This window comes from Henckelia pumila, chromosome 3, assembly GCF_033568475.1.
Source record: "Henckelia pumila isolate YLH828 chromosome 3, ASM3356847v2, whole genome shotgun sequence".
Taxonomy (NCBI): domain Eukaryota; kingdom Viridiplantae; phylum Streptophyta; class Magnoliopsida; order Lamiales; family Gesneriaceae; genus Henckelia; species Henckelia pumila.
The window spans coordinates 183,288,587-183,312,495 of NC_133122.1; the positions used below are offsets into that span (position 1 = coordinate 183,288,587).

The window sequence follows — 23,909 nt, forward strand, 5'->3', positions numbered from 1 at the left end:
TACCAGATCTAATTTCCATCTTCTTCTCCCTTGATACGGTTGTGCTCATTTCCAGATCTGGATGACTGGATCTCACCTCCCTTTTGTTTTTTTGTACAACGACACTTTCTTACTCATTAATTTGAGGTTTCTTTGAACTTTTGCAGCTATAGTGGACATCGTATTTCACGGAATTGTTGGAACTACGACAATTAAAGCTCGAAATTGTTGGACACTTTCACGGAATTGTCCGTGGGTTCATGCAACAAAGTGGAAAAATCAAAGCTCGGAATTGTTGCATCAACCTGTTCTTGGACATCCTATTCACAAACAAGAGTTGGAACTACGACAATTACCTATTTCACGAAACGAGAGTTGGACATCTTAAATAGAAGAAGAGAAAATTGCTTAGGCGAAGAGTGTTCATACCTTCGACGCGGGAAATAATGGAGGAAGAAAGAAGCGGCCATGAAAGATTTCTAATGGCGGAGTGGAGAAATATTAGGTCTAAGGGTAGAAAGGTCAAAAATTAACTAATCCAACGTACTGTACACATTGGGCTTAGCAATACCACGTGTGAGGCCTTGACAACAGTTCAATGTTTTCCAGCTGCTACAGGTATTTAGTGCCGGGCCGTAGGTATAAGCAATTTCCGTTAAAAACAAACCAAACATTGGATTGTACACTAATCTCTATGCTATCCAGTCTACCAAACACTGCCTTAGGACTGAACTCGTTTGCTCAAGAAATAGGAATAATAATAATAATAATGAGTCATCTTAAAATCGCTGTTTGGTGACACGATTTCACCGCTGCCGCTCGGCCGAAGGCAGGAAACCATAAATGGATGCGAATGCAGCAAGCCCAGAGGTTTATGCTAGCTGAGGAGGAAGATAAGGGACCCTGAGGAAGAAAATGATTCTGCCCAGTACTTCCAACTTTACTTTGGATTCTCAATCATTATCTGTTGGTCTCGCGCTAAGACCCTCGTGCTCTCACCCTCATTCTAGAACCCTACACGCTCTGAATGTCAGGCATCCTAAATTCTTGCGTTTGAGACGCTCATATGCTGCGAATTTTCTGTTCAAATCACGCAGTAAAGGGCTGTGCATCGATGTTAAAAGAGTTAGAATTGAGTTTTGCAAAGCTTCTTTAAGTACCAGTTCAAACACGTTAGAGGGGGACGCTGATTCGGCGCAGCAGCTATTCGAGGTCGGTTTAATCACTTCGCCACGTTGTAATCTGTATTCTGCATTTTCCCAAGGATAACAACGACTCTTTTTGGAAACCAACCTATAGATAAGAAACGCTGGAGAACTTACAGAATCCTTTCTTTGGGTTCTTATGAGTAGAATTGATTGAATTTTGAATTTTGGAATGCTATTGGTGAACTGGAGTATGATGCTTTTTGTATTATTATTTTCGTTGCTTCACGCGGCTTAGTAGAATTTTGGATTATAGCACGGGAGGAACGATAATTTTGATCTTTTTTTTTTTGTTACTCACGCTTCGCGTTTGGGCACGTTACTTTTATTGCATTTCTAAGTTATCTGGAACTGAATCTTGGGAACTCTCATCATGATCATCACAATTATTTTTAATTATTTTTAATTAGTGAACAAGTATGGGTGTTTCCAGAAGTTGTTGTTTCCTGTCAAAGCATGTTGGTTTCATCTATTGGAAGTTAATAATTGGAAGCTACAAGATGTATCACTCCAATCCTAAGCAGTAATTTGCTGTTCGGTTTCTTTAAAAGTTTTGAGTAATATAACTCGTCTGAATTCATAAATTGTTGTTGGAGATTGCCAGAATTTGAAGGAGGCTGAGAGAGAACGAATAAGTAAATTAGAAGAATTTGAAAGAAGGGCGAATGTTCAGTTGGAGAGGCAGCTTGTGATGGCTTCAGAGTGGAGCAGAGCCCTCTTAGCAGCGAGGGGAAAGTTGAAAGGAACAGAGTGGGATCCTGAAAGTTCTCACATCATAGAATATAGTGACTTCAAGAGACTTCTTGATGCAAATGCTGTCCAATTTATGGAGTACTCTAATTATGGTCAGACAGTTTCAGGTCAGAGTTCTTTCTGGTTTTCTTAATATATGTTTCATATGTTAGTTATTCTTAATGAAAGTGTACCACTGAAATTGAGGTTGCCCAATGTATTATTTGAGTAACGAATTGGTATGCTGTTGTAAGCCTTTTGCGAAGTTGAATCTATATCATGTTTGTTGAAGTTAAAATTTAGCTTTTATTTTGAATTTTTGAATGTTGAAAGATGATTGAGATTCTTTGTGTACTCATACTAGAGAAGTAACATTTTGATGATTGAGATTGTGTACTCGGACTAAAGAAGTAATATTTGTTCTTCAACAACGCGAGACAAAAAAAAAAAGGTTGATAGTGCTATCAATTATCATAAAATGGAAACAAGAGAAATTGTAGTTTCTTTGTAATCTGTGTCGTGCTGGATGTGTAGATTGGTTGCTGCATTTCAATGTTGCACCTGTGCATTTATTGACTCAGCTAGGAAAGGTACTTGCCTGTTTCTGGTTTAATTTTGAACCCATGTTGGTAACAATTGCAAATGATTACTTAAAATTATACTCCAATCATATTCTTTTTTTAACAGTCCTTTTTTCCGGTTATGTGCACAGTGATTCTACCATATTATAAAGACGGAAAGATTGACGGCCCTGAGGGTGATAGAAAAAAAGAAATTGTTTTCCGGCGCCATGTGGTCGGCCGTATGCCAAGTGACTGTTGGAATGATGTTTGGCGAAAGTTGCATCAACAGCTTGTAAATGTTGATGTACTTAATGTGAATACCGTTTCTGCTGAAGTTTATTCCACCGTTACCACAGCAGTTGTGTGGTCTATGAGGCTTGCTCTTTCTGTTGCTCTTTATGTCTGGATTGATAATATGATGAGACCGATATATGCAAAATTAATTCCTTGTGATCTTGGTGAGCCTCCTAAAAAGATGACAACGCAGCCAATCGAGAGCCGTGCCCTTGGGTCGTTAGGGAAGAGCAGGTTAGTCAAGCTGTATGTATATATATATATATATATATATGTCTATTTCAATTCTTTCTGCCTCATCCAAATGATAAGCATTTTTCTAAGAAAGTTATGGGTATTCCCTCACAATTATGTCTTATTATTCGATATAAATTACTATCAAATGATGTCGAGGTTAAACTATATCTTATAATTTACTATGTAGTCCTTGACTATTTTCTTTTGAAGAATTTGGTACCCATGGGAAGTGGGAACGAACTGCCCATGTGTCAATTCCTTGATTGCAGGTATTCTTGTATGAATGACTGTAATCCAATTCTCCTTGCCCTAGGAAATTTAATTTAATGTCCTTTTTATCGGGCTAATGTTATTTGCCTCATAATTTTGTAGTGATACGCTGACAAAGACAATCATTTACTGTTTCTTGCATGACAGTGATATTGGTCTTCAACAAGTCTCTTGAACTTTCAGTTAAACTTTTCCCCAGAAATTTTAATATCATTGCAACTAACAACTCCAAAAGTTCAATATGATCTAGCAAACCAACCTCAATGTCTTTTTATTGATTCTGCTTCAGCTCTAGTGTTCACATTGTTGCAAATTACAGAGGTGTAGTTGTATCATGCTTTCACAGGGAAAATCTTCAAGGTTCATGATACAATTTGTTGTCAAGCCAAATATTAGATATCATTCTGGTCCTATTTTATCATTGGTTAGAGAGTATTTCATCTGATTCACTACCAATATTTTTTTCTCGGTTTGAAGTTGATTTTTTTATTGAGGTCAATGACCCTTCATGGCAAGTTTCCATGGATACTATACTATAGTAACTTATTATGCTTTCAATGAGGCTATTTTTCAAAATCAAGGTATGTACATAAGGTTGAATTTACTGGATGGGCAATATAAATTTAAGTTTATTTGGTAGCCAACTCGTAATTATATTTGGTCTCTTTTCGTCACTTTCATGTCAGGGCAAAGTTCATATCAGCCGAAGAAAAAACAGGTGTTACCTTTGATGATTTTGCTGGCCAAGAATATATTAAGAGGGAGCTACAAGAGATTGTACGAATTCTAAAGAATGAAGAGGAGTTCCAAAATAAAGGAATCTATTGCCCCAAAGGTGTGCTTCTACATGGTCCTCCTGGAACTGGTAAAACACTTTTGGCGAGAGCTATAGCTGGCGAGGCAGGTCTTCCATTTTTTGCAGCCAATGGCACTGATTTTGTTGAGGTGGTGTTTTTTTTTTTTTTTTTTTTTTTGGTTTGGTTTGGTTTTTTTAATTTTAAAAAACTTCAACAGTTGGATAGGCTAGATTTTAAGAAGGAAAAGGTGTAGCGAGGAGACTTACAAGAGTAAGAATTTATACTAACTCCAAATTATGAACACCCGATCGGATCTGTCAAGACATTAACATCTGCCACATTGAACTTCAATTCTCCAACGTCTGTCTCCAATGCTACACGTTCCGCTGACTTGGACCTCTTTTGAGGTTCGGTCTCTAAAGATCGTTTCTCCCATTGACTCTAACTCTTCGTTCCCGAAGGATAAAAGTACATGCTAATAGAATCGTTGTTAGGATCAGTGTTTGAGTGTAGTGGGGTGAATACACCAATTGCACTTTTTTTCGAATTGATGACTGAGTTCAGTCGTGGTCATGACTGAACAATTTGTTTCTTTCTTGACTTTCAATACTAATTGATCAACAAAAGAGTTGCGTGGAATAAGATCAACTAATAGATAGAACACAAAAAGTAAGGGTCACTGAAATGGTTAGAACACAAAAGTTGTTTATGGATGTTTGGAGATAAAAGCTTCTACGTCACCCCTTCTTCCCTTTGGAAGACTTTACTAGAAGATTTGAGTGATACAAACACTTGTACAACCCCAATTCAGAAAGGACATAATACTGCCTTAACTGAAACTCCTAAACTCAATACACAAATTCAGTCCTCGAGTGATATTACAAACTGTGAAGAAAGTGTTTAACACTTAGCACAACATTGATCCTTAATGATCGAATGAATAACTTGAAAGAGTGTGCTTTGACAGTTATGTGATATTATGAGATTTTGATAGCTCGACTGACTTGATCACAGATAACTTAGAATGCTTGATAGTTCGAAAAATTCTAGAGCTTCCACAACTGATCTTCAGGCCTATTTAGAGGCACCATTCTGCAACGGTCATAAATGCTTACAATTATATCCGTTCCTCACATTAATTTATCGTTGCTTGAGTTGTACGTCTTGGAGACAAATTATGAGGATAATACAATCCTGTGCACTACCACTGTTGCAGCGTCTTAGGATGCTTTGTCTTTTTCCATAAATGTTAGTAATTCAAATATCTTGACTCTGATAGTTTAGGGAATGTCAGATTGACTGCAACTGATTTTCTTGAATACTCTTTGAAGATTGTCAGTCGCCCAGTCTTCAGTTGAGTATCCTTGACTGATTTTGAGATAGACATCTAGTCGTAGTTCAATCAAAGTACTAATTTGAGTCGTCAACTTCAGTCTTCAAAATATTATGCTAAAGTTCAGTTGAATGTTCTTTTGATAAGTTAAGTCGCCTTAGTTCAGTCGTATAAATATTTAATAAGCTTAGGACGGGTTCCTAATCACGACTGAACTGTTCAGTTGAGTAACTCTGGTAAGTTGTCCATCTGCGTCCAGTTGAGTTACTCTTATCAGTCGTTTTGTTTTGCCTTTAATTAATTGTTAAACACCAAGACTTAAATTTATTCTTCAACAATCGTCAAGCACTAGAATTCACAAGATCATTTCTATCTCCTTATTAGTAAGATTATTCTGGAAATTGATCTCGTAGCAAATTACGAAAAACATTGAAACTGCTTTTGTCTAATGTTGACTAGGTGGCCAGGTACTGACACACTTGCCTAATGTTATATTTGATAGTACGTACATTTGAGGAATCCACATATAACTAAGTGAACCTTATTTATATTACCGATAAATATTCTTTTATTTTAACAATCAAAGGATGTGAGGCTTTAAATTTTTACTGTAACTCCCTAAATGGTAGAGTCCGTTGGTGGATTATAGTACCTATTGTGTCATGACCCTTATTCGATGGTGTTACGTTGTGCATGCAAGGTGAATGACTCTCTCTGGCTGTACGGAAGCCCTAGCTCGATGAACCATAGCTCGTTGAACCCAAGCCTTGAACCCATGCCTCGGATTGAACCCTGTTCTTTCGTACCCCAGCCTGGCAGCGTAGAAGCTCTGCTGGTCCCTATCTTGTTGAACCCTAGCTCGTTGAACCCAGGCCTTGAACCCGCCCTTTGATTTGCTGAACCCTACTCTTTCGAACCAAATCTTGGAACCCAAAGCCTAGCTCGTTGAAGATTAGCCATAGTCTTTCGATCCAAAACCTTGAACCGCTGACTGTCGGTACTTAGACCTCTGTAACCTATCTCGCCTTTTACTCTTCTTTCCTTTTCTAGGCTTGCTGCAAATCTCTTAGCCTCGCTATAGGGGCCTTTGTTTTTCCCAGCCTGCATCTCCACAGCTATGGTTCTCGTCCAGCGTTTTAGCTCTCATTCAGAGATGTTTCATTTGGGTCCCTATAGAGGCCTTTAGTTTAGTTATTTGTGAGAATAATCAATCATAGATTTAGACTATTGTACATGTGTGACTTCAAAGGAATTGTGGTGCTCTAAAATAAGTTTTATCAACCAAATTAATTTATTGTTAATTTTTTCCAGATGTTTGTTGGCGTGGCTGCCTCTCGTGTGAAAGACCTATTTGCCAGTGCCAGGTCATTTGCTCCTTCCATCATTTTTATTGATGAGATAGATGCAATCGGTAGCAAGCGTGGTGGACCTGATATTGGTGGGGTATGACTATTCTTATCTTATATTGTCCGTCAGCAAATTTGTGTTCTTTTCCTGACTTCTCTTTCTGCAGGGGTAAAACTTGAAAGACTGATACTTGTAGGTTCGTGATGTACTCAAATACGTTTTGAGTCCACTGACTTGGTGACCTATAACTAATTCTAAGTTTCTAACTGTTATTTTCTGAAGAGAAGTCGTACTAATTTTTTATCATAAAAATTTCCTTTATTAGTTTGAAATGTTCTTCAGATACTTGTCAAAATGGAATGTGATTCTGGTGAATAATTTATGATAAAAACGGTAGAGCTACATTTTCTTTACATATTGCAAATATCTATTTGAACAGAAACACATCCAATTTAAGTGCAAGCCTCATCAATCCAGAGTTCTCTATTATGCACGCAAGGAAGGTCAATTGAGAGATATTAGATGTCAAACTTAACAAGTTTACTTTCAGAGTTTACCAGTACATTATAGTGGTTCATCTTGTATTTACAAGTGGAATTTCTTTTAGCAACTAAATTTCTCCTTGCAAGTTTTAAGACATGTACTTTTGCATTTATTTGACATACTAGGGTGGTGCTGAGAGGGAACAAGGATTGCTTCAAATACTTACTGAAATGGATGGGTTTAAAGTATCAACATCACAGGTTGACTTTAGATTAATTTGTTGTCTCTTTTTAAGGACGATTGTAATTTCCAGTGTTGACTTGAGAAGATTACGTTTATCAGGTGTTGGTTATTGGTGCAACCAATAAATTGGATATTCTTGATCCTGCTCTTTTAAGAAAAGGCCGCTTCGACAAGATTACTCGTGTTGGATTACCATCAAAAGATGGTAGATTGGCCATACTGAAGGTATGCTTAAGTTATTCACTAGTGTACATTTGACCTCGGTAAAGCTAGAGGTAAATGATATTCACAAAAGGAACAGTTTTGTTTTATTTTCCTTCTGTCAGTTCTCATTTCTGACATGACAGGTTCATGCTCGAAATAAATATTTTCGATCAGAGGAAGAGAAAGAGACTCTACTGAAGGAAATCTCTGAGCTGACAGAGAATTTTACCGGAGCAGAGTTGCAAAACATACTGTAAATAAACCTTAAAAACTTCAGTCTTGCTCAACTATTCATTGTGAAGAGCAATCTGATGATATAAACTTGACAGGAATGAAGCTGGAATTTTGACTGCTAGAAAGGACTTAGACTACATAGGACGAGAAGAACTTCTTGAGGCCTTTAAGCGGGTGATCTTTTAAACTTCATAGAAATGCAGAAATTTTACCTTTTATGTTGTTCGAGCTTTGTGCATAATCTCTTTGGTCATATTTATTATAATCTCTCAATGCGTGCATCTAGGCTTAAGGTTTGGCGAGGCTCAGTCCTTGTAGTTTGAACAAGCTAAGGTGCAGCCTTTTGATGAATTGCATGCTTTAACAATTAAGTCCAATTTTTGGTTAACCTTTACCGCTCAGGTGCCTTTTTGGTGTACTTTAAATGTTGTTAGTAATAATATTTAAAAAAAAGAAAAGAAATGTAAAATAATAATAAATAATCTCTTTGAAACTAATAACTATTTAGACTTAGTCAGAGATTGGAGCTTTATATATTGTTGATATTGTCTTGACTTTTACGGGCTCCGTGTACGGATGGATATCTACCTTGCACATAGGCTCTATGATACTAATGCATATTAGTGCGTCTAACATTTCTAATTACTATTACTTTGATGTCAATTAAATCTTACAGCAAAAGGGAACTTTTGAAACTGGCCAAGAAGATAGCACAGAAGTTCCTGAAGAGTTAAAATTGAGATTGGCATATCGAGAGGCAGCTGTTGCTGTTCTTGCGTGTTACATTCCGGATCCCTTTCGTCCCTTCACTGATGTATGTTTTATCAGATCATATGTGTGTATTTATTCCATTTTTGATTATGATTGAGTTTTGATTCCTTGCTTGATAATTTTTCAGACGGATATTAATTCCATATGCAGTCAGCCAAACATGCGCTACAGCGAGACATTAGGAAGGGTATTCAAGAGAAAAGCAGATTATGTAAACTCTATAGTCTACGCATGTGCTCGTGAGTTTCACAAATCATATCGAAATGTGTAACTTTAAAAGTTATTTTTGGGGGCTCGAAAGATGCCTGCCTGTATTTTGTGACTCGATAGATACTCGCCAAATTCTTTTTGGTGAGTCGTATGATCAGAGGCAAGAGGTTGAGTGTTGAACGGGTGCAATAGATCAAGCATGGATATGTAGTGAGAGATGTTTGCTGACTGATGCAATAGCTTTGGAGTATGCCATTGTGTTGTGTAGAACTCTTCAACATTGTAATTTAGGTGTCACGATTTCCTAATGAGTCTTTCCCTCAAATAAAAGTAGGTTCCCGCTGTATTTTTTAGGCAATCTATTGGAATGCTGCACTTAGCCCATGGAGCTTCCTCTTTCTTGTTGAGGAACTGCGAAAAATTATTTTTGGCACAACAAATTATGGTATTTATCTTGTACAGAATCATGTTTTTGACCAAATATCTGTTTTCTCATGTATTAATGAAATCATAGTGTTCAAATACATGGTTCTTAGCATACATCTAGTCTCAATTATTTTAACTTTTTACTTGATAAATAGTGCTTGACTAAGTCAGATAGTCTATTTTATGGAATGGATTATTTGGACTGGTTGGTTCTAGTGAAATGCAGCCCTTCAGTATAGCTTACAATCCCTATGTTTTAGTTTGATCATTTTTAATCATTATGACATTATTTGAATATTGATATTCTACCAACAGCTGAAATATTTTCAAATACTTGTAGCAGGAGTTCCATTAATGCTTGACCTTACCTGGCTTTGGTGAATCTGATTAATATTTACTGAAATATATCAGAAACGATTGCAGTATCAGATTACTATTTTTGTTCTGTCTATAATCCAAATTTTATTTCACAATGACCATAGGCTTAACTCTATGCGTAAACCGTGCATACGAGGACCAGTGCAACCTGCCATTGTGATCTGTAGATACTCCATTTCATGCTTTCGAACTTCCATATTTTTGTCAGTATCTTTTATATGAACAAATTTCTTGGTGCTTCCCATCGGAACCAAATATTAATGAAAAAATATATTTTCTTTTCATGGGATTGATGCCTTAAATATTTAGCCAGAGTAATTGAAGAAGAGATATTTGGAGTTGACAATCTATGCTGGATTTCTTCCAAGGCAACACTGGAAGCTTCCAGACTTGCAGAATTCTTAATCCTGCAAACTGGAATGACTGCTTTTGGCAAGGCCTGTTACAGATATCAAAATGATCTTGTGCCTAATGTAAGGATACATCACGATTTTAAGCATGAAATTTGATTTTATTTCTTCAATGGTTTATGGGTATAGTAAATGCACTGTAATCATGATTGGCAGCTCGCTGCCAAACTTGAAGCACTCAGAGAGGAGTATATGCGTTTTGCCGTGGAAAAGTGTGCATGTGTTATACGTGAGCACCGTCCTGCTGTGGAGAACATAACAGGTCTTCCACTCTTGCATTTTTCATCAACCTACCTTTATTTTAGTTTCTCCATATCTTTTGCCGCATGCTGATTAATTGTCCACAAGCAGATGTTCTACTTGCAGAAGGAGAGATAAAAGCAGATGAAATTTGGGACATTTATAACAGCTCGCCCCGAATACCTCAGGTATATACTGACCTTAGCTTCCAAACTGGGTTTGTCTCGGGTTCTGCTTTTATCATCAATCATGTACAGGCTTTTTGAGCCAAACAGGCTTGGTAGGGATTAAAATGAAGTGATGAAGTTAAATTACTACTAGTGTTCTAAAAATCGGCCTAGGCGCTAGGCGCCGGCCGACTGCACCGAAAAAGTGCTAGTTGGCCAGCCTAGGCGTCCTAGGCCCCTAGGCGGGCCTAGGCGGCTATAGGCGGAAATGAATTTTTTTGGGCTTTTAAATTATAAGCCCAGTAAAAAAATGACAGAAAAAATTTATTACCCTTCCACAAAAACACTTTCAACGTCGTTTCTAAATAAAAGAGAAGAAAAATATGGAGAATAGTAAGTAGAGAAATTTATGGAGAAGTAGAGTAAATTTGTGGAATTTTATTAGTTATGTGATTTTTAACTCATATTAAATTTGATGTTATCGTGTTGGAGTTATAATATCTGATTTATTATGTTATACCGAGGAATCCGCCTAGCGGCGCCTATTCCCCGCCTAGGCGCTGGTCTAGCGCCTAGCGAATTTTAGAACCTTGATTACTACTCTACGCATGTCCTTCAATTTATGACATCCTAAGTTTCATACATGAAAATTTAGATCTTCAGTATTCTTAACTTTATGGTCGACAACTCGACATCCTTGCTGTGTGCATTAGCGTACTTAGTCACGAAACGAAAGAGACCATCTTACATTTTCTCGTCTTTGAACCTATTGAGTTTCAGTTTGTTTGTTGTCCGAGGAGTTGCATTCAAGCTCCAATGAAAAATTCTCTGCATCTAAGTTTCATATTATGCAACAGTTCAAATTTGAACCACGTTATTTTCTTGGGTAGTTGTGGTTGTAGGCTGGTGAGTCATGCTGTTATTATTTGGTTTTTTTTAGCACCAAACACTCTTAGATGTAAATAATGAAGTTATTTTAAAATGTCTTAACGCTTGAACATTTAAAAACTATTTTCTTGAAGATAATACAAAAGTATCTGGTGGTAACTGGTAAGGAGTTCTGAGCTTCAATTGATGGCTGTGGTCATTACCTAGGAGGAACACGTTCCGTCAATGGGAAATTCGTAGTTGATCTTGCAAATTTGTACCATCTTCATGACTTTTGAAAACGATAATTTCCTGTATCTCAGCCTGCTGTGAGGGAAGTTGATGAATATGGAGCCATTATATATGCCGGACGTTGGGGACTTCATGGTGTTTCACTTCCTGGGAGGGTAACTTTTGCACCTGGAAATGTGGGATTTGCTACTTTTGGTGCACCTCGTCCTATGGAGGTACGTGCAAAAGACTTCTTCTGTTGCTTCCTTCCTTCATGTCATTGAAGGGGAAAACATGGTCGAGGGCACGTAAGGGGATGGAGTGAGAAGGAATGGTTGATTTTTAGTTGCTGATTTGAATGGTGTCTACAGCAAAATTGCCATCATATAATTTTCTTTTCTTGTGGCCCATATATGATAAGTTTTGTGTCTTCATGCAGACTCAAATCATAAGTGATGACACATGGAATTTGATCGATGGAATATGGGATAAAAGAGTTCAAGAAATTAGGGCTGAGGCTGCTATTGAAATCGAAGAGGATAAAGAAAAACCGCAACTTCTAATGTCCAGCCATTTCCTGTAGGATTCAGTGAAGTATATATGGTAAATTCCTTCTTTTTCCAACAAAATAATTTTTCATTGTTAAGTTCCCTTCCTGTACAAGTGCTACCTGATGGCTGATGCTTACTAGTCATCTTGTCTTCTATCGGGCCTCTGTGGATTTCTTGTGCTGGCTAACGTGTAAATGGGAGCTTGTCAGCTTCCATATCTGCATCCCATACAAATTTCCAGTTTTCTCATGCAGTTAACATCAGTTATGTTCTCAATTTAAAGAGTTATGAATCCCTTAAATTAGAGAAGGTATTACAGGCAAGTTAATACCTCAATGCTCATGATCTTAATGATTTCAAGAAAAACACACTTGATATATTTAAACTGAAGTTTAGTTTTTATCTTTTATTTTATCGGATTCCTAGCAAGTAGTTAATAACAGTTTCTTATATAACTCGTCTTCTCGTACATTATTGTAACATTGTTTTGAGGAGTTGAGTTTGTCTTGAGGTAGTCTTGAAAGAATAAATAACTTCATCTAAAGTTGCAAGTATAAATTTGTGAATATTTTCCACCATGAGTTAATTTCGGTGTATAGTATAACTAAAATCATGAGCTAAATCTCATGGTTCGTTGATAACAATTACTGTGTAAAAAATTACTCTAGAATCTAAATGGCACAAAATCAACGTCAATCCCTTCTGGTATACTTCTCTGTGGTGGGAATTTTGGAAGAAGGCTGGCTATGTGCTTTGCAGCTTCCAAGTAGTTGGTATACCTATGTATCACATCATCTCTCATAATTATTTGTTTTTTATTGCTTTCCAGGTTTAGTGACTTGATCAGGCTGGCCAAAGACGAGCCGCTCCCTGTGTTGTTGCTGGAAAGTGCATTTTTCTTGAAAATCCATGTTCCGGTTCTCCAGTTGAAATGATACAGAGGCAAGAATCTTTGCCCATAAACAGATAGGAATTCGATTGCTGCCAGAATGAATTCAAATTCTTCTTGGGGCATGTAGTATGGGAAGCTCACTCGTGTCCACCCAGGTTTAATTCCCATGTAACCCTGTGATCAAAATTGTAGCAAATGATCTTAGTGAACTTATTTAATTCCATTGTTTTTGTTAAAGGAGTTCAAATTTCGGAAAAGTCATTTTTTACCATGACATTAGAACCATTCAAGAACTCTGAAATGTGAGACATTCAAGAACTCTGAAATGTGAGACGTCATATATTTCATTTTGTCCTGGCATTGTATTTGTTATCTAATGCCCAACTAGTGAGAAAGCGTATTCCTCGTATGTTAGTTCCGAACATGTAAAACCCGATATTCGGCCATGTACGTATGTGTGAGGTTGTGATAGTATTATGGAACCCCATGCCATGCTATGATTAATGGTTTTTGGTGTGAATATTGACAATGTTGTGTTCATATTACCATGCCCATATCTGTGTCACATATACAGGAATATCTTGACGCATTGAGTACTCACCTTTTTTATGAGTGATCTGATACCAAACGAATGTGACTCGTCAACGTTGAGCAACCTATGTCCATAGGGTCCTGCGCAAGCACAACCTCCACGAGCCTGGATTCCGAATATGTCGTTCAACAGCTTGGCTACAAAAGGTCCATGCAACGGCTTACCTCTTGTGACTCCCCACAAATCCAGCCCTGTTTCCTTATCTTGACGCGATAACGTCTCGTCCTCAGAATGTGTGGTAGAACATATCAAGAAAGACAATATGGCTTGTCTTTTGGAGGTGGTGTTTCCTAAAACACATATGTTTGGGTTGGGGAGAAGTCTTTCCAAAGCTCGTCTTATGTATATATCCTCAAACCACTCAATGTGTTTGAGACCAACCCATTCCTTTGTCCAGAAAGCTAACGCCGCTCTTATTTTCTGAATTATTGGTGGGGTTCCCGCGTCTTCCCTTTCTTCTAGGTTCTCCACATATAAGGTGTCCTGAATATTGCAGTGCAAAAGTAATCAAATTAAAGCTAGAGAAAGCATGTTATTAATTAGCCATCCCCACATTAACTCTCTCTCGACTCTATTAAACATTTTTGTTTAAATGATATTTATAATATTTCATTCAAATTCAAGTGGATTAACAACACTTTCTCTTAGAACAAAAACAAATCAAGTCGACTTTAAAGGCACAATTCATTTTTATTAATCAATTCACAATGAATAGTGGCTTTAGTTCACTATTCTAGTTAGCAGTGCCAAGTTTCTTTCTAGATGAGGTCGGGTGACAAAACGACTTCAATATACATATGTACCTCTTCACAGCGGCCATTGACAAAATTAACGGTTCCGCCGCCACAAGTGGACGGTGGAGCAGAGCCTAGCCGGTAAAGGGCTTTGTTCATCAACAATATCCCCGGCGATCCTGGACCTCCCAAGAACTTATGTGTACTTAGATAAACGGCATCGTACCCATCTTTATCTCCGGACCTCATGTCAATCTCTATATAAGGACCGCTGTCGATTCAATAATTAATAAATATAAAACAATTCGAATAATACCATTAAAAGTAAACTAACCGTAGTTGAAACTCATCATGCATGCTGTTAGGAGCCCAAGCATAATGGGCCTAGATAAGATAATTTGGGCATAAGTGAGTGTTTAACCCATCGATGGTTATAGAAATAGTGACTTGAAGAAGGGGGAAGGAAAAATCATATAAAGAAGGGAGTTGGCTAGATTTAGGAGCATTCATTCGGTTGTTCTCTTTTGCAGGTTGTAACTAGCATTTTGGCTAGGGAAATACTAGCTTTGGCTAGGGTTTATGTACAGAGATTTATCTCTGGATTGTTCAAGTTTGTTCTTCCAATATTAATTCTAGGTGTTTTTATCTAATTTCTTGTGGCCAAGTAACCAGTAGCCTAAAAGAATGGCAGCCCTACTGGTTTCACTTCTGGCAAGAAGGATGTTCAACCTAAAGCCAAATCGACTTCTTAGCTTCAACTCCAGCCTTGAGGAGAAGGCTGGTTTTGAGAAGGTGGTATTGTTAGGAGCCCAAGCATAATGGGCCTAGATAAGATAATTTGGGCCTAAGTGAGTGTTTAACCCATCGATGGTTCTAGAAATAGTGACTTGAGGAATGGGGGCAGGAAAAATCATATAAAGAAGGGAGTTGGCTAGATTTAGGAGCATTCATTCGGTTGTTCTCTTTTGCAGGTTGTAACTAGCATTTTGGCTAGGGAAATACTAGCTTTGGCTAGGTTTATGTACAAAGATTTATCTCTGGGTTGTTCAAGTTTGTTCTTCCAATATTAATTCTAGGTGTTTTTATCTAATTTCTTGTGGCCAAGCAACCAGTAGCCTAACAATGGGTCCGACCTGCCATGGCCATCACTCGTTCGGACGAAAGGATCGAGATTCTCGAAAACTCAGTCTCGGTGCTTCAGGAGGAAATGGATTTCGTCCACAAAAAGCTAGAAAGGCAGTGATTCCCATATGTCAGGGCTTACAATGATATGGCCAGTGACTTTAGTATGATATGGCCAGTGATTCCCATCACTCCTTCTCGCTCCTGATATGGCCAGTGATTCCCATATGTCAGGGCTTACAATGGATGGGGTAAATGTACTATACTATGCGATTGTGTTGACTCAGGTAAGAGATCGTATGGAAAGGCAGAATTTATGTTGTTTCAGCGAGTTCAAGAATGGAATTTGGATTGGAATGAGAACCCATAGACTGATTCCAGTTACAGTTGTTAAGGTTCAGAAAATGAGTCTTGGAGGGGAGGAGAAACAAGTGAACGCTAGGCAAAAGCTGTTCGATGTAAAGAAAAATGAAGGGCTACTTTTGCAATCATTGGAAAGAAAGAACAAGATACTAATTGGTGAAAATTTAGCTGCCTGGCAGAATGGAGAGAAGAAGCTACCTAAACACGGGTGGACAGAGGTTGTGGTGAAAGAATTAAGAGCTAACAAGACAACAGAATTCAACTTCAAGTTTCTAGATCAACATATGACCATAGTGGGAGTTGCTAAAGATGGAAGAGAAAATCTTGTTGCTGGTATAAGAACTGCGATGGATTATTGGGGCCGAGACTATGGTGTTACGGCACAGGAAGTAACTGTAGTGAAGGGATTTTACAAAAAGGTCGACAAATCTGAGATAAATACAGAGTGGGATGAAGAGTATCCTCTTTATTTCCTCTATTTTGGTAATGAGTTTTTTGAACTTGGTTTTGAGATAGTTGTCTTCGATGTCGGGTGGAAGGAATGGCAGTCCTACTGGTTTCACTTCTGGCAAGAAGGATGTTCAACCTAAAGCCAAATCGACTTCTTAGCTTCAACTCCAGCCTTGAGGACAAGGCTGGTTTTGAGAAGGTGGTATTGTTAGGAGCCCAAGCATAATGGGCCTAGATAAGATAATTTGGGTCTAAGTGAGTGTTTAACCCATCGATGGTTCTAGAAATAGTGACTTGAGGAAGGGGGAAGGAAAAATCATATAAAGAAGGGAGTTGACTAGATTTAGGAGCATTCATTCGGTTGTTCTCTTTTGCAGGTTGTAACTAGCATTTTGGCTAGGGAAATACTAGCTTTGGCTAGGGTTTATGTACAAAGATTTATCTCTGGGTTGTTCAAGTTTGTTCTTCCAATATTATTCTAGGTGTTTTTATCTAATTTCTTGTGGCCAAGTAACCAGTAGCCTAACAATGGGTCCGACCTGCCATGGCCACCACTCGTTCGGATGAAAGGATCGAGATTCTCGAAAACTCAGTCTCGGTGCTTCAGGAGGAAATGGATTCCGTCCACAAAAAGCTAGACTACATAACTTCTCTTGTGGAGAAGTTGCTGCCCGATAGATTCAAGGATTCCAGCCACCAACCTGGCTCTCCTGAGTACCATGCAGCCTCTGCCCAACGTGAATCATCGAAGAAGGAGCTGTCTCTGGAAATATGGGGTCTGGGTGCATTTACGAGCGAGAAGGAGATGGAGAACGAGGAGTTCACTGGCCATATCATAATAAAATCTAGAATACATGTTATAGTGAAGGAAGAGAGCCCACAAGTCTCACAAGGAGAGGTAGATTACACGGTGATCATCAAGGATGAGTTTGGATCTAGGAGTGGATGCCCAGAACTCTTCTACAACCATGTCACTGGTTTACACGGCAATTGGGCTTCAGATACCATAGTGGAACTTTCTTCGGAAACCGATCCGAGAGTGGAAGGCAGACCGATGATCCAAGGATTCCCATGGATTAAAAAGAAAGATCCAAAAAAGGAAAAACCGCCATGAAAATTTCTCGTAGCGTTGAAGAAAGGGGAGTCGATCACGGGCTTGCAAATTGTGAGACCTAAAGTTTGGACTACCCAAAAATGGGCTCTGGTAGACTTAGAATACATGGGCTATTGGGTTGATAGACCCATGGACAATTGGGAAGCCCAATTAACCCATGGCCCAATTACAATTACTTGGGCCCAACTACTTAGCACTGGTATTTTATCCCACCGCGTGGAACATAGCTTAACCGAGCGTCATCCCTACGTGGTGGTAGACGAAGAAGATGGTGAATTATTGCTCGAATACCAGCGCATAGAGGCCGTTGTTGAAGACGTCGCTGATAGAAGGATAGGGGACTGTGATTCCCATATGTCAGGGCTTACAATGGATGGGGTAAATGTACTATACGGTGCGATTGTGTTGACTCAGGTAAGAGATCGTATGGAAAGACAGAATTTATGTTGTTTCAGCGGGTTCAAGAATGGAATTTGGATTGGAATGAGAACCCATAGACTGATTCCAGTTGCAGTTGTTAAGGTTCAAAAAATGAGTCTTGGAGGGGAGGAGAAACAAGTGAACGCTAGGCAAAAGCTGTTCGATGTAAAGAAAAATGAAGGGCTACTTTTGCAATCATTGGAAAGAAAGAACAAGATACTAATTGGTGAACATTTAGCTGCTTGGCAGAATGGAGAGAAGAAGCTACCTAAACACGGGTGGACAGAGGTTGTGGTGAAAGAATTAAGAGCTAACAAGACAACAGAATTCAACTTCAAGTTCCTAGATCAACATATGACCATAGTGGGAGTTGCTAAAGATGGAAGAGAAAATCTTGTTGCTGGTATAAGAACTGCGATGGATTATTGGGGCCGAGACTATGGTGTTACGGCACAAGAAGTAACTGTAGTGAAGGGATTTTACAAAAAGGTCGACAAATCTGAGATAAATACAGAGTGGGATGAAGAGTATCCTCTTTATTTCCTCTATTTTGGTAATGAGTTTTTTGAACTTGGTTTTGAGATAGTTGTCTTCGATGTCGGGTGGAAGGAATGGCAGCCCTACTGGTTTCACTTCTGGCAAGAAGGATGTTCAACCTAAAGCCAAATCGACTTCTTAGCTTCAACTCCAGCCTTGAGGACAAGGCTGGTTTTGAGAAGGTGGTATTGTTAGGAGCCCAAGCATAATGGGCCTAGATAAGATAATTTGGGCCTAAGTGAGTGTTTAACCCATCGATGGTTCTAGAAATAGTGATTTGAGGAAGGGAGAAGGAAAAATTATATAAAGAAGGGAGTTGGCTAGATTTAGGAGCATTCGTTCGGTTGTTCTCTTTTGCAGGTTGTAACTAGCATTTTGGCTAGGGAAATACTAGCTTTGGCTAGGGTTTATGTGGATTGTTCAAGTTTGTTCTTTCAATATTAATTCTAGATGTTTTTATCTAATTTCTTGTGGCCAAGTAACCAGTAGCCTAACACATGCATGTATGTTTACCTTGCCGCGAAATCAAAGCAAGCAAAGCCTCCAAACCGGTGAAGAAGTCGAGCTATGGAGCGGGTGTCGGAGCAAATCCCGGTGACGTTGCTGCAAGCCGAGAAAGAACCAAGAATGGGCCGGTTCTGAGATTTATACAGCTCAAGTTTTTGTCTGAAATCCTCCATGTCGACCGAGCCGGTCCGGTCATCGAGGCCGATCTCCACCACCTCCGCCAGGCTCTGACGCCACGACAGTATGTTGGAGTGGTGCTCATACGGCCCTATGAACACCACCCACCGTTCTTCGTCGCTCAGGCAATTCAATACTCTCTCTCTCAGAATAGAGGAGACTGCGATTCCCATCACTTCTTGCAGCCGTTTAATCGCCGCCGTCGATCCCGATCCACAAAACATTATCGCATCATCTTCTCCACCACCTAGGCATTTCTTCACATAGTTCGTTGCTTCATTCACCATTTTTGTTGTATGTATCCCCACGTAACTATCACTCGTGTGGCTATTGCCTAAACAATCATCATCATATTGTAAATTTTATTTTTTTAATTAAATGACAAGAATCCAATATACATAGTTGTATACTTCAACAATCACTAATATCTTTAACATCTATGTATGTAAACATATAAAATTATTATCCTCTCATGTCAGGTAGATAGATATATATTAGAGTTAGTTAAAAACACAAAATCATGCATGGTGCAACAAAGGTTTGGAAATATCAAAACATGCGATTTAAAATAAGATGATGAAATGAAACTTTCTGTATTTCCACACACACACACACATGCATATATATATATATATACCATAGAAAGGCAGCAAATTGGATGCTATGTAATCCTCGACGTAGCGGAGGGATCGACCGGAGGCGGTGTGATCAGCGTAAGTGAGGCGTCGTCTCCCAAAGGGGGTGTCGAAAAATGAGTCGCTGCCAATGATTTGAGATCGTAGCCAACATAGTTTCTTGTCTATGGGGGCACTTTCTGGAAACATTGATTCAATCCCATGACTTTGAATATTCATCAAAAACTCTTCTTTGGGAACTAACTTTGAAGTAGCCTTTAACATAATTCTTATCTCCATGGTGGACTGCGTCAGCGTGGGCCCGATCCATTTTCTTCATCGTGTATTCATGGTTATAAGATTAAGATAAGATTAACATTGCAGGTTATATATATAGATAGATCTATATATATATAGAGTTCTTTTATGGTGCCCAATTTTATATGCTCAACTCCATGCCCACCATGTACAATATGTGATAAGTCAACTCATCAATTGTGTTGGTCAACTCACATATTGTACATGGTGGGCATATGAGTTGGACACCATAAAAAAACTATATATATATATATATATATATATATATAATATTCATGATTTTGATGCAACAAATGGTATTTGACTCGACCCCTCAGTTTTATAAAAAGGTTTGATGACAATGATTTGATTCACACCTCCATTTATTTATTTATTATTTATTTTTTGCGTGCGACTTTTTCATCACCAATTGTAGAAGAACATTGACGGTCGGATATTTATTCAAATTACAAGAATTAATATTATATTATTTTTTTTAAAGAGAATATTTAATTAATTTCAGTTGCGTCAAAGTATTTGGGTATTAGTCGTTGACCGGATCGTAATAGTCAGACCAAGCGAAATCGTCCTCGTATACTCGTATTAGTATAACAATCCCCCATACATTATTCCAGAAATAAATAAAATAATAATACATGATGATGCGTTCAAAAATTTTGCATCAATTAAATTATCTCGAATCGATAATCAACGAACTAATTTTTTCAATAAACCGAGCTGAATGATTCCAAAATATTTCTGCATATCAAAGAAAACATGTGAGATGGCTCGCCCGGAGGCGAAGTTACTACGACGGTCAAGTCAGTGTAGGATTCAATAGAAAGTATATGAAAAAAGTATAGAAAATACATATATGAGATGTGTAAGAGCGTATAAAAGAGTTGTAGAAAAGGCCTTATGAGGGTGTATGAGTGTGTAAAAACATATAAAAGACATACCGTAATAAGGGTAAGAGACCCTTATTTATAGAAAGAGAGTTTCAGTCCATATATAATTTTTAATGTATAATGCAACTAGAATCATGCATATCCATGCAATATTTTGATATATCTCTAAAATATAAATAATATATGATATAATTTTTATCATATCATCAATACTACCTCCCGGAAAGAAGTGATCATGACGACGAATGAAATGAGCAAGAACTATGAAGTGGTTGACTTTATATTTTAGAGATATATCAGAATATTGCATAGATATGCATGGTTCTCGTTGCCCTATACATTACAAATTCTATATGGACTGAAACTCTCTTCCTATAAATAAGAGTCTCTAACCCTTATTACGGTATGTCTGTTATATGTTTTTACACACTCATACACGCTCATAAGACCATTTCTACAACTCTTTCACACGCTCTTACACATTTCATAAATGTATTTTCTATACTCTTTTCATACACTTTCTATTGAATCCTACACTGACTTGAGCGTCGGAGTAACTTCGTCTCCGGACGAGCCATCTCACATGTTTTCTTTTGATACACAGAAATATTTTGGGATCATTCGACTTGGTTTATTGAAAAAATTGGTTCATTAATTATCGGTTCGAAGTAATTTATTTGATGTGAAATTTTTGAATAACAAGAACACACCAATATGATTTTTTTTTTCTCGAAGATTTTGTTGATTATTTTAATACATCTCTAATTTGTATATAAACATAAATGAATAATAATAGTAATGCGAGAAAAAAAATCGCACCTAATCACCTATTGAAATATAGTTTTATCAATGAACCGATTTTCCTCAATAACACAAAATCAAAACGTGTCCACGTATCAAAGAAAAAGATTAAAATGACAACACGCTCGGATAATATTTAAGATTGTCTTATGGATCTTTATTTGTGAGATGCGCCAATAATGTTTATATTTATAATAAAAAATAATTTTTTAAGCATAAAAACTGTACAAAAACTTTTGTGGGACGATTTTACGGGTCAATTTCGTGAGACGGATATCTTAATTGGGTCACCGATAAAAAATATTATTTTTTATGTTAAAATTATTATTTTTTATTGTAAATATGAGTATGATTGTCCGTCTCACGAAACTGTCTCATAAAATACCTACTAAAAAACTAATAATTTTTATAACTAACTCAAATAAAATATGTCTCATAAATATTTGTCATCTTTGTGTTAGTATTAGGTGTTATCTATAGTTTCATAGGGTAAAACAATAATTTATTACACTTTACACAAGTGTTTTTGAAGTATTAGATGTTATCTATAGTTTCATAGGGTAAAACGATAATTTATTATAATTTATTACACTTTACACGAGGATTTCAATTGATGACAGAGTAATTACCATTAATACCATTGTTTGACACTAAGTTCAAATTATCTAAACATTAAACAAAGCTAATCGGTCATATATTAATCACCTACTATTTTTCAGTGCTGATTTAGATTTTTTGATTTTGTATTTACATTTACTTTAACTGAGCGTATCAAAAGGTGTAAGGAGTCTCATCGTTTGTGGGCTGGTGCACGTTTCAGAAACATCCATATAGCCAAATCAAACGAAAACGAGCCGAGTTGAATAAGATTAAAACTCTGAAATGTTGGCAGAATGCAGTTATGCAGATCCCTCCACTTGAGAAAGAGATTGAGAATATGGTTATCAAGGAGGAAATATATATACCGGAAACAGCGAAGCAGAGCTAATTGGTTAGCAAATGGTGACAGAAACACTAAGTTCTTTCATCGCCAGGCATCTACGAGGAGAGCCAAAAATTTCATCAGTGGTCTAGTGTCTATGTGATGCAATTATGGATAGCTCGCATGTGGATCAGGTGACAATGAGAGTTCGAGATCAATTGGAGTTGCCATGTGGACTAATAACGAGAAGTCGAGCTAACAAATTCAAGAAGACGCTTCAAATGTTGATGATAAATTATCAATATGAAGTTGGAGCACTTGAAGATCAGTTTAAAAGTTGTCTATGCGTCATTGAAGTTTAGAGTTTGAAAAGAGGGAAGAAAATAGTTTTGGGACAGAAGACGTCTCGCCCGAGCGCAATATTTTGCCGCTCGAGCGAGCCTCATAGAGAGTTTCAGGCTGAGTTGTTCTCGCTCGAGCGTGGGTTTTTGACCGCTCGAGCGAGCTCAAGTGGAATCGCGAGATAGAGTATTATCCGCTCGAGCGCGGATTCTTGTCCGCTGAGCGAACGAGACTTTCCGAGAAAAATACACACTTCGGCGTGTTGTATGTGTGCGTGGGTTTTTGATAAGTTTTGCTTATTTTAAGTATTTTAGACCTACTAGAAAACTTTCTAAATGATATCCTTGATATCTTTAGGCAATATTTTGCTATATCTTTTATTTTTGATTGTAAACTATAAATACCTTGTTTATTTTTCATTAATAATAATTTAGATTCAGTTTTACACAAAATTAATGAAATTCTCTCAAGAATTTTCTTCAAAGCTTTGCTTTGGCTTTCAAATCAAACTTTTTCACAGTTTAATTACTTGAAAATGTTTGTCAGTTGATTTATCATTGAAGATTGTCGGATACAAGTTATCTGAAGGTTTTTTTTGGTTTCAATTGTTCGTGATTTCTGTTGTTATCAATTTATCGATTAAAGGTGGAAGTCCAAAATTCTATCCTTTGTTTTATTTTCAGAATTTTTCAATCTGTTTTACTTGTTTCAAAGATTGGAAAAAATACTTTGAATCTTTTGTTTATTGATTTGAGGGTGCGATTTAATTTATAATCGTGTTTGCTAATCATTCTCAAAAGGATTCATATCATTTGGTATCAAAGCCAAAGTTTTGAATCAAGTAAGTATCTTATCTTCATCTATATCTGTTCTTCGTGTTCTTCGTTCTTCATATTTCGTCCTTCATCCGATTCTATTTTTTTTTCCAAATTTCAAGGTCGTTTC

General features: G+C 37.5%; 2 protein-coding genes across 2 annotated transcripts; one reads left to right on the top strand and one right to left on the bottom strand.

Moving 5' to 3' along the window:
- The first annotated feature begins 751 nt into the window (after positions 1-751).
- Positions 752-13,140, top strand: LOC140893384 (probable inactive ATP-dependent zinc metalloprotease FTSHI 4, chloroplastic). The gene is made up of 17 exons (XM_073302447.1): positions 752-1,191; positions 1,789-2,044; positions 2,629-3,007; positions 3,967-4,225; positions 6,722-6,853; positions 7,426-7,500; positions 7,583-7,708; positions 7,831-7,940; positions 8,017-8,095; positions 8,598-8,735; positions 8,820-8,931; positions 10,016-10,179; positions 10,273-10,378; positions 10,468-10,544; positions 11,714-11,857; positions 12,061-12,224; positions 13,002-13,140. The coding sequence occupies exons 1-16, from the start codon at positions 895-897 to the stop codon at positions 12,202-12,204; spliced, it is 2,598 nt and encodes an 865-aa protein (XP_073158548.1). The 5' UTR covers positions 752-894; the 3' UTR covers positions 12,205-12,224; positions 13,002-13,140.
- Positions 12,644-20,050, bottom strand: LOC140893385 (uncharacterized). Its single transcript, XM_073302448.1, has 5 exons — positions 19,718-20,050; positions 18,910-19,414; positions 14,460-14,661; positions 13,666-14,139; positions 12,644-13,238 (listed from the first exon to the last, which is right to left on the bottom strand). The coding sequence occupies exons 1-5, from the start codon at positions 19,992-19,994 to the stop codon at positions 12,837-12,839; spliced, it is 1,860 nt and encodes a 619-aa protein (XP_073158549.1). The 5' UTR covers positions 19,995-20,050; the 3' UTR covers positions 12,644-12,836.
- Between the last annotated feature and the right edge of the window lie 3,859 nt (positions 20,051-23,909).